This window comes from Coenobita brevimanus, chromosome 19, assembly GCF_032717465.1.
Source record: "Coenobita brevimanus isolate Jiangsu-jjx chromosome 19, ASM3271746v2, whole genome shotgun sequence".
NCBI lineage: Eukaryota > Metazoa > Arthropoda > Malacostraca > Decapoda > Coenobitidae > Coenobita > Coenobita brevimanus.
This window is the reverse complement of record NC_136972.1, coordinates 30,329,218-30,345,288: the sequence shown is the minus strand read 5'-3', so window position 1 is coordinate 30,345,288 and position 16,071 is coordinate 30,329,218. Positions and strand designations below refer to the sequence as shown.

General features: G+C 42.5%; 1 protein-coding gene across 1 annotated transcript; it reads left to right on the top strand.

Moving 5' to 3' along the window:
- The first annotated feature begins 7,862 nt into the window (after positions 1-7,862).
- Positions 7,863-14,736, top strand: LOC145391744 (arylsulfatase H-like). The gene is made up of 12 exons (XM_080266279.1): positions 7,863-8,047; positions 9,221-9,324; positions 9,651-9,779; positions 10,266-10,429; positions 10,744-10,914; positions 11,482-11,714; positions 12,407-12,585; positions 12,954-13,138; positions 13,309-13,371; positions 13,405-13,471; positions 14,006-14,195; positions 14,610-14,736. The coding sequence occupies exons 1-12, from the start codon at positions 7,863-7,865 to the stop codon at positions 14,734-14,736; spliced, it is 1,797 nt and encodes a 598-aa protein (XP_080122405.1).
- Positions 14,737-16,071: the final 1,335 nt, after the last annotated feature.

Sequence of the window (16,071 nt, the reverse complement as noted above, 5' to 3'; positions counted from 1 at the left end):
ACTCACCACCTTCACTTTTTGCTCAAACTCTCTGAAGGTGTGCTCTGTGTAGGCCGAAACGCTAGAGAAAACAAGGAATTCAAGCTCTAACCGGAGTCTTTCCCCCACCCAACCTTTCCAATTGATGGTGTGTTTTACGCCATGTGATGCAAAAACATATATACATTTTCATCCTTCGATCCTGACTTGGTTCGCTCCCTTACACCGCCCAAACAGATCTTGTATTCATGCAGTGTAAATATTTGCACTTAACAATGATCACAATCTGTGTGTGTGTGTGTGTGTGTGTGTGTGTGTGTGTGTGTGTGTGTAAGTTCACGGTTACCGTCCACAAACAATGCCTCATCTCCCCACTCTTACGGCACACCCAAACCTTCCATTCGCCAGCGATAAATATTACGACATTCAATCTGATAACTCTTTCCCTAGTAATATTCTTCGTATCACCAAGCTATTTATATAATGTTAGGCCTATAGTTTTGATTTTATAATACTGCATATTGTTCAAATAATTATAACCACAAAGAAGATGGTTATTACACCCGGCATGGTTATGGTATAGGTCATAGTAGTAGTAGTAGTAGTAGTAGTAGTAGTAGTAGCAGCAGTAATAGTAGTAGTAGTGGCAGTAGCAGCAGTAGTACAGGTAGTAGTAGCAGTAGTAGTAGTAATTTCATGGCAGCCAAGTTAATTTGTCGAATCGTGGTTGTTTTATGAGGCTTGAAATTGGGGAAAGTGACTAAAACTCTCATGAGCTCTTTACCGTTCACGTGTACGGTACCTCTTGACTACCAAAGGTCTTTAGCAGGCTTAGTAGTAGTAGTAGTAGTAGTAGTAGCAGCAGCAGCAGCAGCAGGAAGAAGAGGAGGAGGAGGAGGAGAAGGAGGGGGAGTGGTGATTGTACCGTAGCAGTAGTAGTAGTTGTTGCAGTAGTGGAACATCCAAGATTAGGGTTATAATTATGAGATGATGATGATGATGATTATGATGATGATAATGATGATGCAAGATTAAGGTGCTGGATTTCACAGTGTTGATGATGATGATGCTCTATGCTAAGGATTTTGGATTTCACTGTTACAATAATACCAGTCCAAACCCAGGCTTCTTGCTTTCACTCCCCAATGTATTCTTATCTGTGAGGCCTAATCTACATTTTTCCAAGGCTGTTTTCATCACTATAATTAATTAACAACAGCTTCATAAGGGATCTGTATTCTAAGTGACCAAAGATTTCGTAATATCTCTTCCTTTGTCATTTTTCTGCACGCTGTACCTGTCCTTGTATGTTAGTGATGTAAATTATATCGATATAAAACGATGACATGCATGGAAACTTTGACGAAATAATGCAAAATAAATCGCTAAAGAAGTTGTGCTAAGAAGACTCGTATGCTCTAATCACCTTCAATATTAAAATTAAGCTCAATGTTCACTGTAAAACGTAAAACAGAAAGGCAAAATGAAATTATATCGAAGGGAAATTAGTAATCTATATTCTCTTCGTCAAAATCATTCGAAATTTACTCCATACGGCACTAAATCATCTCACAATATGCCGTGTTCCATGTTGAAGCTTAAAAATTAAAGGATAAAAACCAAGACAAATGAGATACTGTCGAGAGGAAATTAAACTCTGGAGCAGAATGGGCTTGTGAGGAGACCGCACCTCTGTCACACGAATAAGTTCTTGATGCGGCGAGATTTTTTCATTAATTACTATTTTAACTGATTTTCTGGCCGGATTTTGGGCAGTATCCTTGTCTGCGTGGGAAGTTCAAAGAAACCCTTCCTTAAAGTTATTTAGAAAGATATTTTGTGTATTACGGTATGCCTCTCATAGTCGTCTTTTTAATACAGATAAGGTTTGCATCAGTAAAATACAAGGAGAATTAGGCAAATAATCAACGAGAATAACGCCTAATCTCATATGAAGATGGTCTTGCCATGGTAAGATTCTTCAATAAAGTAGCGTATCTTAAACCTTTTCTGATATAACACTGGAATGACTGATAAAACGATAAGTACGGTACAAAAAAGATTTCCGGTAGCCTTCAACCTCGCTATACGCAGATTTACCTTCTTAATATAAACTCACTTCTGTATTGGCAGAAGTGGTAAGGAAATGTGAGTGTTGCATCTTCCTAGGTTTAGTTCTTCGTGCAACTAAACAGGTAAAGAAGTAAATAAATAAGGTGGAACTGATCCCATCTTTTCAATATTCCTCACTGTACACTCTCTCAGGCTGCATATTTTTCTTGCATGAATTAGGGATGACAAATACTAATGAAAAAAATATATAATAATTACATTTTTTATTCAGTCAGGCTATTGATTTGGACGTACAGTACACTTACAAATTTATCAACATTCTCTTGGCCATGATTTGAATTTACGGTACATACGGGAGGAGGAAAATGTTGCCTACACCCATCCCACGCATTTCGTTCTTGCAAAGACATAACCAGTTAGGCTAGGTCTAGGCCTATGTGCAGAAAATTCTCGTAGGCTTATGGAATTTCAACCCGGATTTTTACGTACAGGGCAAACATAGCACACGATTCGTCATAGGAAGCTCAGTATGGCGCCGTTTTCCTCCTTAACGCATTACACTGGTAGGATACGAGGCTTAACCGAGGCTGGCAAGACTTAAGAGACCCGTGCAAGGAACCACTTGTTAGCATCCCCCCCGCCCCTTCCACTATAATATCTACCTTTAGCGTGATATCTAGCGTTAAGAGGACTGTCAACCGAACAACACTGTCCTTGCACACTCCTAAGGATTTTATAAATCGCCTGTACTTACATCCGTTCTCCAGGGCGAGGGTAGAGTAGAAAAAGCGTGGATCTAAAATGATGCTCCCTTCGGCGGATCCTCCCACCTCTCGTATACTCTCTACACCACCTCTGAGCAACTTGTGGTGCGCGTGTTCAACCCAGGGGTGCCAAATCCTAAGATTTTCATTTCGCTACACCTCCTCAAAGAATGGTAGAATGTTGCAATGTCTAACAACATCCAGGAAGAGCTAGATATAGTGCTGAAGTCTCTAGAACATCGCTAAAACTGTGCAGAATCTCTTGTATAGTGCTAAATTTCTTGTAGCTGAACATTAAAACATCGCTAAATGAAAACAAGCAATGCTACAGCTAGCAGGAGAGAGTGCTAAATTTGTAACTTTAACCCAAGGTGGCCTGCTTAGCCTTTGCCAGCCGTACGATAAAAGTAAACAAACTCATTTTTTTACTCTCTTGGTGCGTTTACTTCCGAGCCAGTCCACCCAGTGTGTAACCTGAAATATGACTAGGGTAAGTAGATCTAGTCTAGTGAAGCATAGTTAAGGAGAGTGGTATAATATGTCGCATTGACGAACATTTTACAACGTACTGTCTGCTAGGTGTGGCTCCGTTTCCTTGGCTCTCGGTCAGCTGTTGGTTTGTTTACTACTGAGATCCTTACGTTACCTGGTGATGCGTGAAAGTTTGACACTTTCCCCACGAGGGGTCAAAGGAATTAAAGAAGGATTTAAGGAAATGGGATTTAATTTTTAATTCACCTTTAGTACATTTTTGTATATTACCTATGGGTGGGGGCACCCATCATCCACTCTGTGTAGCGCTGTCTCCAGGTAAACCTACACTGAGTGACGAGCCAAATGATTTCCCTAGGAAACCATTTGGTACGCTAGGTGGTAGCCATATAACCATGTATTCCTGCGGGCAAATACACAGGGGAATTTGTTCGGGGTCATTGTCCCCCAGACTTTTTTTATTTGCTGGCAGAAATTCAGGGAGCCTCGGAGGGCCCAGTACCTACGGGCCAGAATAATGGGCAGGTGCGTAGTTTTTGTCTGGCTCTCTGGAACCTGTCTCACCTCATCCTAATATAAGGAAAGATTTTTACATGATGTTTGTTATAGACTATCTTCCACATATCTTAACAGGTTATGTTTTTGAATGTTTATTATAGCCAGCATTTTTAACCTCTTCAGTCCGGTGACGGTATATTTAATATATTCCTGGTACCTTCAGACAATTCTAATCAATCTCAAGGGCTACGTAAAGTTGGTTTGGCAAGGACAAGGAAAGGAGAGTGTAGCGGTTTCTAGCGTCTCGCCCCTTGTGAACAAAAAGAAAAAGGAAAAAATAATTATCTCCAACAAAGGAAAATTATCGTAGGCTGTATATATTCTATAGCAAGAACAAGGAAACGAGAGTGCAAAATCTTCCCGTGTCACCAGTTCTTGCTGCAGAAATATATTGATGTTACGACAGGGTATGTCACACAGAGCGCTAGGTCGTAATATTTGAGTCTACCTCCAGAGTTTGTGCAGTTTTCTCTGGAACCATTTTACTGTGCAGGATAACCTCATGAAAATAAATAAAACAGGTAACGATATGTACAGTATAGTACAAGAAATGTTGTCTGATCGTATTCTCAGTCCTGAAAGAGAAATGGACACAATCTGCAAAAGGACAATAATCTTGCCGAATGTGAGGTAAAAGGAGTACAGTGAGCGTACAGTTGGTTAAATATCCCTGGCACTTTGAAATCCATGTCAAAAGCTGACAATATCTCGCCAAACAAATGAATAAAAGAAAATTCTGCCCACCAAACCAACAACACCAACAATTCAGTTTAGCTTAATGTTGTTAGAAATATTCGTCACTCTTTTCTTTATTTACGATATCAGGTTCAGTTGTGAAGGGTTAAGCAGGGGTATCCGTGAAGACATGAGTGTAACAAGGCAACATCATACACAAATTAAGCTCGGTATAGTTTGTAGATACGACGCCAAGATACTTTCATAATCTCTCGTTTTATTGTGAGATGTTTGGTGACTGTAGGAGTAAGAAGGTTTTGGATATGGGGTATTGGACGTAGGCCTACAGTACACCAGCACATCTGCAATCTACTCGACCTAACACTGTACTAGTGTGTGTGTGTGTGTGTGTGTTCTTACCTAATTGTATCTTTACAGGAATGAGTCAAGCTCGTACTGTCCCTTGTCTTAAACCATATTTATCGTACATATCCTTAAATTTGTGAATTGTTTTGGCACACACTATTTCATTCGGTAGTGCATTCCATTGATCAATTGCTCTGTTTGGGAAACTGAATTTCCTTACGTCTTTATCACCTCTCTTCTTATGCAGTTTTTTGCAGTGTCCTCTTGCTGATGCTTCTCCATATGTTAAGTAATCATTTATGTCTATTTTCTCCTTTCCTGATATGCACTTATATAGCATTATCATGTCACCTCTTTTCCTTCTCTCCTGTAGTGTTGGTAGATTCAGTTTATTTAGTCTTTCTTCGTAGCTTAGGTCCCTTAAGCTTGGTATCCATCTTGTAGCGGCCCTTTGAACTTTTTCAATCTTGTCTATATGCTTTTTGAGATGAGGACTCCAGACTATTGATGCATATTCCAGGGTTGGTCTAATGAATGATGTTATTATCCTTCTTAGCATGTCTTCATTTATGTATGTGAATGCTATTCTCATATTTGCAAGCAGTGTATACATGTTCCGTACCTTCTTGCTGATGTGGTCAGCCGGAGATAGTCTGTTATTGATAATCACACCTAGGTCTTTCTCTCTTTCTGATGTGTATAGGGTTTTATTTCCTAACTTATAATCCCAATCAGGTCTTTTTTCCACTTTTACCAAACTTGATTACATGACACTTGTCCACACTGAATTCCATTTGCCATGTACTACTCCATTCATGAAGTTTATTTAATTCTTCTTGTAGCTCCCTACAAGAGTCTGTGCTATTAATTCTCCTTTGTATTTTTGCATCATCTGCAAACATATTCAGATAGCTCTCATTTCCAGTGTTACTGTTTATATCATTTATGTACACTAAAAACATGATTGGTGCCAGCACCGAACCCTGTGGTACTCCACTAGTCACTTCTTTCCATGATGAGTAGTTTCCTCTTAGTACTGTCCTCATTTCTCTTTTTATGAGAAAGTCTTGCATCCAACAAAACAGTTTGCCTCGAATTCCTCCTTGATGGTACAGCTTCCATAAAAGTCTTTGGTGTGGTACTGTGTCAAAAGCTTTCTTGAAATCTAAATAGATACTGTCCTCATTTCTCTTTTTATGAGAAAGTCTTGCATCCAACAAAACAGTTTGCCTCGAATTCCTCCTTGATGTTTGTGTGTGTTCTTACAATTAGGTAAGAACACACACAAACTTATACTCGTACACAGAACAGGCGAAACTTGGAATGTGACATCCGTAGACTTTCAGACAGCAAAATTTTTTGGCGAATTTATAGCCATCGAAAGTTAGGTTAGGTCACTTTGGGCAGGGTTTGGTCTGATTAGGTAAGTTTTGGTTGGGTTGGGTTCAGTTCGACTAGATATAGACGGATTAGGTTAGATTGCTTTAGAATAAGTCGGTTTTGATAGGTTTTGGGTTGGGTTTTATTTGGTTGGGTTAGGCTGGGTTAGGTTCGGTTGGATTAGGTCATTTAAGGCTTGACTGGGTTGGGTTAGGTCGGATATGGTATGATTAAGTGAGACTGGGTAGGATTATGTAGGATTAGATGCGGTTAGGCTGCTTCAGAATTGGTTAGGCTAGGTATGTGGAGGTTACGTGAGATTGTGAGGTTAAATACAATTAGATTGGGTTAGATGAGGTTAAGTTAGACCAGGTTGGGTTAATTTGGGTTGTATTAGGTCATTCGAGGTTAGGCAGGGTTCAGTTCGAGCAAATATGTGTGTGTGTGTGTGTGTGTGTGTGTGTTGTATCAATGTATCACAGCTCTCATACCCCTCCTTCCCACCCCACATCTTTACCTCTCTCTCTCTCTCCTACAAGCATCTTCTCTTCCCTACCAGTCTCCCCCCCCCCTCCCCTTCCTTCCCTCCTCCTCCTACTCCCTCCTCCCCTTCCTGCCCTCCTCCTTCTTCTCCCCCTTCCCTCTTCACCTCTCATGCTTTTAAATACATGTTCTCTCTTCCCCCTCCCACCCCTCTCCTTCCTCCCCATCACCTCTCTCATTTATACCTTTTCCTTTATATTTCTCCTCCCCCTCTCTCACCCATCCCCTTCCCCTCTCCCCTAACCACTCAGGGCTCATCTGAACATGAACCCGGTAGACTGCATGCTGAAGCTGTCTATCTTCTACAGTCCGCCATCCTCCTTTTGGGGATTAGGGAAGACGTTGAGGGACATTTTTGTAACGAGGCAGCTCCACCGTCTGGTTATATCGGTGCAACCACGTGAAGGCGCCGCTCCCCAGCCACTGTAAATTAGGTGGAAAGTGGTAACCCAGCTTTAGAGAGAGAGAGGGGGGGTAGGGGGGGAGATGATGCGAGAAGAGAGATAAGGGGGAGGGAGAAGGGATGGGTAGGAGAGAGGCGATATGGGGATATGGAAGGGTTGGAGACAAGTGACTGAGTGACGGAGAGGTGAGGGTGGGGGGTAAGGGTAGGGGAGGGAATGGGGATGAGGGAGGGGTGTAGGGAATGGGAGGGGGTGTAGGGTATGGGAGGGTGGGGTATGGGGTGAAGGTGAAAAGACTGAAGTAGCAGTGAACATCCTAATTCACATACACCCACCACCCCGTCAGTCTCTCTCACTCAAGGTAACATAAGAATTTTTAAACACGTATACTCGGTAATTTAAAAAGCTCCCTAACATCTCATCTTTACCGATTTATTTCTAGATACGGATGGTTAATATCGTTTTGTACGTCATTTATGCAGAGTATGGTGATGTTAGAATGATATAGTAACACAGGGGAGGACGGCCAAGTGTAATACTCAAATTAACTCTCATTGGAAAAGGTGTTAGGGAGCTTCCTTAACCCGACTTTCCTCTTATAGAACTAAATATACAATCAAATAACAGCATGCGTGTGGTGTTGATGCTGGTGTGGTGGTGGGCGGTGGGCGCGGGTGCAGCGAGGACAGTGGGTGGTGGTGGTGGTGGTGATGGTCGTCCACCCAACATCCTTGTGTTCCTGGCTGATGACCTGGGTATCGGTGACCTGGGATGCTACGGGAACGACACCATCAACACGCCGCACATTGACAGGTTTGACGCAAGAATTAACTCATGATCATCATCATCGTCATCATTATTATTATCATCATTATCATCATCAAAACACTGCACATTGGCACGTGTGACGCAAGAATTAACTCATCATCATCATCATCATCATCATCATCATCATCAAAACACTGCACATTGGCAGGTTAGACGCAAGAATTAACTCATCATTTACACCTCACACTGAAAGGTAATCAGCCATTAGTCATCATCATCATCATCATCATCATCAGGGGTTAATGAAAGCTAATCTAACCCCTCCAGTTCGAATACTCTTCCTACGTTTTCTAAGACCTATTGTAAGTAGCAAGAACAGAGGAAAATAGACGTCTCGTTCGAAAAATCTCCCCCAAGCAGGATAAAGTCGCCTGAAAGTAGCAGGGATAGAATTAAAAAGCCGTTGTTATAGTGGAGTTAATCTACCCTGACTCTACCGTACCCTTTATCGGCGAGGGGCATCTAATCTTTCACTAAGATACCCTATGGTCTTAAAACACTGATAGGCCACACGTTATCAACCTTCACCTCTAATCTATGTATACCTTTAGCGATTTTGATGCAGGTTCTCTAAAAATAGGAACGGTATTCACTTAGCTGCTATATTTTTTGCGATATATGACAGCTACAGATATTTAGTTAGTTTTTTCACCTTAACTAATGGTCGTATTCTCTTCGGTTAAGGAAGCCCCGTAACACCTCTTCCCAAGCTATTTATTTGGCTTATTACACCTTACCATCCTCTTCTGTGTCATTTAAATCCACGAACACCATTTTCAGCATAAATAACCTACAAATTTATGTTAACCATCCGTATCCACAAATAAATCACTAAGGAAGAGGTGCTACGGAGCTTCCTCAAATGACAAAAATACGGACCTAAATGCTGCTTATTAACTGGTTTATCCGTGAGTTTGTGTGGCTTTCCAAAGTGTTTTAAGGCTTCGTAGAAATGTAAATTGGGTTTGTTTTATTTGAAATTTTCTTTAATGTTCTTTAATATGTGTGTGTGTGTGTGTGTGTGTGTGTGTGTGTGTGTGTGTGTGTGTGTGTGTGTGTGAGAGAGAGAGAGAGAGAGAGAGAGAGAGAGAGAGAGAGAGAGAAGTGAAGTATACTGCTCTCCCCCACCCACCCACCCACCCACCCACCCTCCTGCAGGTTAGCAACGGAGGGCGTGCGATTAACCCACCACCTGGCCGCCTCTACTACGTGCACCCCCAGTCGCGCTGCACTGCTTACTGCACGGTACCCAGCACGATATGGTGAGTGTGTGTGTGTGTGTGTGTGTGTGTGTGTGTGTGTGAGAGAGAGAGAGAGAGAGAGAGAGAGAGAGAGAGAGAGAGAGAGAGAGATTATGTATGTATGAGAAAAAAATGGAAAAAATGGGTAAATGTGTGTGTGTGTGTGTGTGTGTGTGTGTGTGTGTGTGTGTGTGTGTGTGTGTGTGTGTGTGTGCAATCGCATGGCATGTGTATTACTCTGTGAATAGCTTAACTTTATCCATCTCTGCCTGTCTTTGTATCCACTATCTGTCTAACAGCTTATCAGTCTGTCTATCTGTCTATCTATCCATCCATCCATCTATCAGGCCTAGAGGAGAACGGTGATATACAGGTGCCAGTGATCCTGCATGTGACTAGCCGCGCAGGTCTACCCCTGGACGAAATCACCCTGGCCACGGCTCTCCGGGCTGCGAACTACACTACGGGGCTTGTAGGTTGGTTGCTACGAGTAGAAGAAATGCAGTAGATAAGTAGATAGTAGATAAGGCAATGGGACGAAAGAATGCAAAGGAGAATGAGTATAATGAGGGGGTGGGAATTCAAGTCTGTTCAGTCTTTTTACAGCATTTCACTTCGTCTCTGTGGTAGTCCAGTCCTGTGGAATTTTTATTTGATGATGATGATGATGATGACGACGATAAGAATGATAGCAATTATGAAGAAAATTAGAATAAGAATAAGAATTACAACAACAGCAACAACAACAACAACAAGAAAAATAATAATAATAATTGTGATGATGATGATGAAGGTAATAGAGATAATGGTGGTGATCATAACGATGATGATGATGACTAACGACGACAGTCTTGATGATGGTGAGGATGATGATGATGATGATGATGATAACAACAGCAACAGTGACATTATTAATACTAATTCTAATACAGGTACTAAAACACACCTTTCCCCTAACTCAGGTAAGTGGCACCTGGGCATGAACTGCAGCTTCCTCGGTAAACACTGCCCCGGCCCCCTCAACCACGGCTTTCAGTCCTTCTACGGTTTGCCTGGCACTCTCTTTCAGGATTTCAGAGGACCCGCTGAATTTTGGAGGTTTCCCCTGAAGGAGCGTAAATTTCAGGTGAGGAACGGAGATTAGGAAGGATTTGGAGAGAGAGAGAGAGAGAGAGAGAGAGAGAGTGAGTGAGTGTGTGTGTGTGTGTGTGTGTGTGTGTGTGTGTGTGTGTGTGTGTGTGTGTGTGTGTGTGTGTGTGTGTGTGTTATTTTCATCACCATCGCCAATCGTCTTCTTTTTCTCCATCATTATTATTATTATTATTATTATTATTATTATTATTATTATCCTCCTCCTCCTCCTCCTCCTCCTCCTCCTCCTCTCTCTCTCTCTCTCTCTCTCTCTCTCTCTCTCTCTCTCAACCAAACACACCTCCTCAGGGCTTGGTGGTTGCGTGGGTGGTGGTGGTAGTCAGCATGTTGATGGGATACCACAAGGGGACAACAGGACCCGCTGCCTTCCTGTCGCTGCTGCTGCTTTTTCACGTCTTCATGGCCTTCGTCTGGTTTGTCTTTGCTCACCTAAGCTTTAATGATGAGTGCAGATATCCCGTGAGTTATCCTTTCTATTCCATTACTCCTCTCACCTTAACTTGGTCCAGATTGGCTTCCTTTTGCAGGGTGTTTCACATAGCTCAGAAAAATACACTGTCACAGCCTCACGTCATTTGTACAGCACTTCTTCTTGATTAGCATCATATTCTAGTGTCGATCTATAGTTACAACTCAGTATTCAAGGATGAGAGGTGGCAATGTCAGGCCAAGTTAGAGCAAAACATGTATATATAGTTAAAGTTACCTATACATATATTGGTTACCTAATTTTCTATAGTGGTTGAAGTGTACTGTCAAAACACTAGTCTCTGCTTCATTTTTCGTTGCATCAAAAAAGGTCCATAATTTCATAATTATTATTCTGTCTGTCTGTCTGTCTGTCTGTCTCTCTGTCTCTGTCTCTGTCTCTGTCTCTCTCTGTCTCTGTCTCTCTGTCTCTGTCTGTCTGTCTGTCTCTCTCTCTCTCTCTCTCTCTCTCTCTCTCTCAGGTGACCTTTTGTAAGTTCACCCTCTGCCCCTGGAACATATCACCCTTCCAGTAGATCCTCCCTTTGTCCCGTACAGATTTCGAAGTGGCTATTTACCAATGTCGACTCGATGCTGATGCGTGAGGGGCGTGTGGTGGAGCGCCCCATAGAGCTGGATGGGTTGTCGCAGCGGCTGGTGGAAGAGTCCCGCCGCTTCCTTACCACCCATGCCAACGATGATCGACCTTTCTTCCTCCTCCACTCCTTCGCCCACGTCCACACGCCTATGTTTTCAGCCGAGCACATGAGAGGGCGCAGTAGGCATGGCAGGTGAGGGACTGTCTTGGTTTGGTTGTCGGCTGTAGTTTAGTGAGAAGGCATACTCGACACGGGAAAACGGTTAGCCTACTTTCTTGGTTTCTTCAGTCGTAGGATAATGGGACAGCGTAGTTGACTAGGGAGGGACTGTCTTGGTTTGCTTGTCGTCAGTAGCTTCATGAGTTATATTTGACACAGGAAGTGAGAAGCTGCACTGATCTGGTTGTCAGTCGTGGGTTAGTGAGAAAGCGTAGTTGACAAGGCAGGTGCGAGGCTGTCTTGATCTGATTATCGGTTGTAGGTTATGATTAGGCGAGCAGCTGACATACCTGGTCGCATTACTGTTATATTTTTGAAAACTCTCTAGCTGCCTCTCGCAAATTTGAATCTGCACACAACACAAGGCCCTCATCCTAACACAACCTTTTCTATAATTTTTAAAGCACAGACAACTTGAAGAATGACGACCATAGCGTGGGCCTTTCTGAAGAACATCTACTTTCCACGCAGGTGTTCATAATTCATTCTTTGCCATTTAACGTAATTTTTCCTCACGTTTTTTATCTCCCCACGAACGGAGACAACATGAGCTGGGCGAGGAAGTGGGAACCAATATGGCGAACAGATTACTTTCGATGCAACTCTCCATGGCTCTCCTGCTACCAATTATTCCATTCCCGGGCACACATCTTGATCTTTCCCAGGTACGGAGACAATGTGGAGGAACTGGACGAGGGTGTGGGTGCCATTTTGAAGACTCTGAGTGACCTGGGCCTGGAGGAAAACACCATTGTCTACTTCACCTCAGACCACGGAGCACATCTCGAGGTGGTGGAGCTAGACACCATGGAGAGGATAGGGGGACATAATGGACGGTTTAAGGGTGGGTGAAGCTGAAGAAAAAGGGACAGTAATAGTTAAGAGGAGGATAGAGGGAGCATAGAAGGATAGGAAGACACGGCGGAATATTTAAGGGTGGGTGGAAAGAAGAAGAGGAATTGGATGTAAACAGAATCAGTGTAAAGAAAATCAGGGTGGCGTAAACAATATCAAAGTGGTTCAAACAAAATTAATGTAAACAAAATCAGTGGTATGAACCAAATCAGGGTGGTATAAGGCAAAATCAAAGTTGTGTAAACAAAATCAGGGTGGCGTAAACAAAATAAGGGAGTGCAAAAAAGGAATGTAAGCAGACTCAGAGTGGTGTAAACAATATCGCTTCTAATATCTGCTGTATCTCTTTTGCGACAGGAGGGAAGCGTCAGGGAGGTACTGAAGGTGGTGTACGTGTGGCTGGTATCTACAGGTGGCCGGGGGTGCTGCCTGCTGGGGTGACAGTGGACACTCCTACCTCACTCTTGGATCTAATGCCCACCGTCCTATCCCTCGCTGGCCTACCTACCCTCCCACACCTTGTGCCCCACGCTGCACACAAGGTTAGCTCAGTGGCAGAAAAAGACAATACTACGGCTTTATATCCTTTCCACAGCACTTCCTCATGACAAGCATTGTATTCTAGTGTAAATATATTGTTACAGCTTAGCATTGAAGGTAGAGAGGTAGCAATTGTAGGCCAAGTTAGAGTGAAAAGAGTAAACATTCACAGGAACTTGACGGCAGAGACATCTCACACCTGCTACTGAACAACGATGAAAGGGAGGAGGAGGGAGCAGCTGAAACAGGAAAGAAAATATCAAAGAAGACAGGAGAAAAGAGAATGTTTATACATCACTGTGGACAACTTATTCACGCCCTGAGGCTCCACAATGGTAAGAAGAAATGGCAGACAGAGGTTATGGATGAATTAAAGGGGAATTTTTACCAAGTTCTGTTTTATAAGCCAAAATATTGACCACAGTTTTACAGTGAAAGTTCTAGATTTTCGGCAAATTTCATTATTATTACCTCCCCACGATTTTCTCTTCTTCCTATTTTCTTTTTTTTTTTATGACAGGATAAAGTCTTTTCAGTACGATTACCATTATTTTCTTTTTATTCTTGCTACCTCCTGAAAATTTCAGTGCTTAGCTCAGGAAAGCCGTCTCTTATTGACGGGGTTAATTATAATACTCTTCTAGGAATGAGTTATGCACCAAAATCCAAAAATAATGTGGCAGATTTTAATGATACAGTCAAAAGTTGCGTCTGTTTTACACCTAAGGCATGTCTCTCACTTTCCTCCGTGATACACCATATCAGTGAATCATCTGTGGACAGAGAAACATGACAGGCCTCTCAACTCTAGGATCATTAGTCGGCCGAGGAAACTGAAATGTAGATGAGGTTATTCTCCCACTTACTAGGTAGTCACGTGTACAAACTATACCTGTACAAGACCCGTTGGCATGAGGGCAGTACCCAGTGTGGTTGGCATCACACCACCGCCTGCAGTTGCTATGACGACGTGCACGACCTTACGCACCAGCCTCACCTGCACGACCTCACCAACGACCCCTACGAGGACCTTCCGCCCATCAATGCAAACACGGAAGAGTGAGTGTAACGAGATGCATATACCTAGATGACGTTACACCCTCCAATTGTTCCTTTATAAAGACCTGAAACAGAGTGCAAACCGAATGAGATCATGCTAAAAAACAAAAAACAAAATGGATTCAAGTCTTGCTTCATTAGTTCCAGACCCCTTAAGAGTAGTGGAATTATTAATCAGAACTCTTAACTACACCATTATAAATTCTCTCCACTTGTTCCTTTATACCGTTTTGAAACCTTGTCAAAATATAATGAAGTCACATTGAACTAACCAAAAATCAAATGAGTTCTAATATTCCTTCATTAGTTCCAAACCCATGAAAATTAATGAATAATTGGCGGAGACTGTGAATACGTTTCTGTAACTACTTATCAGTGTCTCGCATTCATACTTTTCATATTTTCCATTCACAGGTACAGAGTGGTGGCGGGTGAGATGCTGAAATACTTGGAACAGTGGAAGGCCAGGGTTCAATATCCACCCTCCCAGGTCAGCACCTTCGCCAACGCACTGTGGCAGTTTTGGCTTCAACCGCTGTGATGTACGGTCGCGGACAGTAATAACGATCCACTCATTTGTTGATCATTTATGAAACTCTTGTACATTATTTTGTTAAGCTTACTGGGTTTCAAAGGCAACGTCACTGAGTTCCACTGATGTTCCACTCCAACCTCACTGATGTTACACTCCAACCCCACTGATGTTCCATTTCAGCCCCACTGATGTTCCATTCCAACCCCATTGATGTTACAATCCAACCTCATTGATGTTACACTCCAACCCCACTGATGTTCCATTCCAATCCTACTGATGTTCCATTCCAACCCCATTGATGTTACACTCCAACCTCATTGATGTTACACTCCAACTCCACTGATGTTCCACTCCAACCCCACTGATGTTATACTCCAACCCCACTGACGTTCCACTCCTGCCTGACTGATGTTCCTTTTCAACCTCAATGATATTCCATTTCCACTGATGTAGGAACATAATGACTGGTTTAACTGAAAAGATGAAGAAATAAATAAAGTGAAATAATAAGTTTTCCTGGCAAAAATATTTTAATAGATTTTCTTGTCGGAATATTTTTAAAGTCAGTGCCAATTATGGTATCCAGAAGAGAGAAGAAATGAAAAGAAATTGTTTCCTAATCAGGGTATACACAAGAGGGCGAGGAGAGAAGTAATTTCTCTCTCCCAACTATGGCATCCACAAGGGTGAGATGAGGCATGATAGAAGTTCTTAAGTCTCCCAGATATGGCGTCCAAGAGAGTGAGAGGAGATATGATAGAAGGGCTTAAAGAGCTTATCCCAACCATGGCATCCAGAAGAGTGAGAGGAGACTTGATAAAAGTATTTAAGATCATTTGCGACTCGAGGAAACGAGTAGTTATTTATGAAAATATATAGGAGTATGCTGCAGCAAATTACTTAGAGAACTGTCGACGTGTGGAATAAGGGTGCTTCCCCCGAGGTAGGTGCTAGGACCAATGGACCAAATAGCTATATAGGGCAGAAGAGATCCTTGGACAGAGACAAACGGCTACATCTCTACTAGGCCTGTGGTCATGAAGTGCGAGCGCTACCACTGAGTTAATCATGCCCCTACGTGTGGAAAAGTTTTGCCACATAAGGCAATAAATGGTGAGAATGCCCAGTCCTTCCAGAACACCTTGACAAATTATGGGATAAACCACCGAGATTATGTTAACCACCAAGAGTTCCCGGGGTCTGACAAGAGAACTAGCAAGACTAACGTCCATTATCATCATATGGTTGTTGTACGGTAAGAATGTATGTTCTCATTGCGATTAATTTAATGATCTTTGGCAGAAGCCCGTTTTTATGGACTCTTGGTCCCCATGCTCGTTC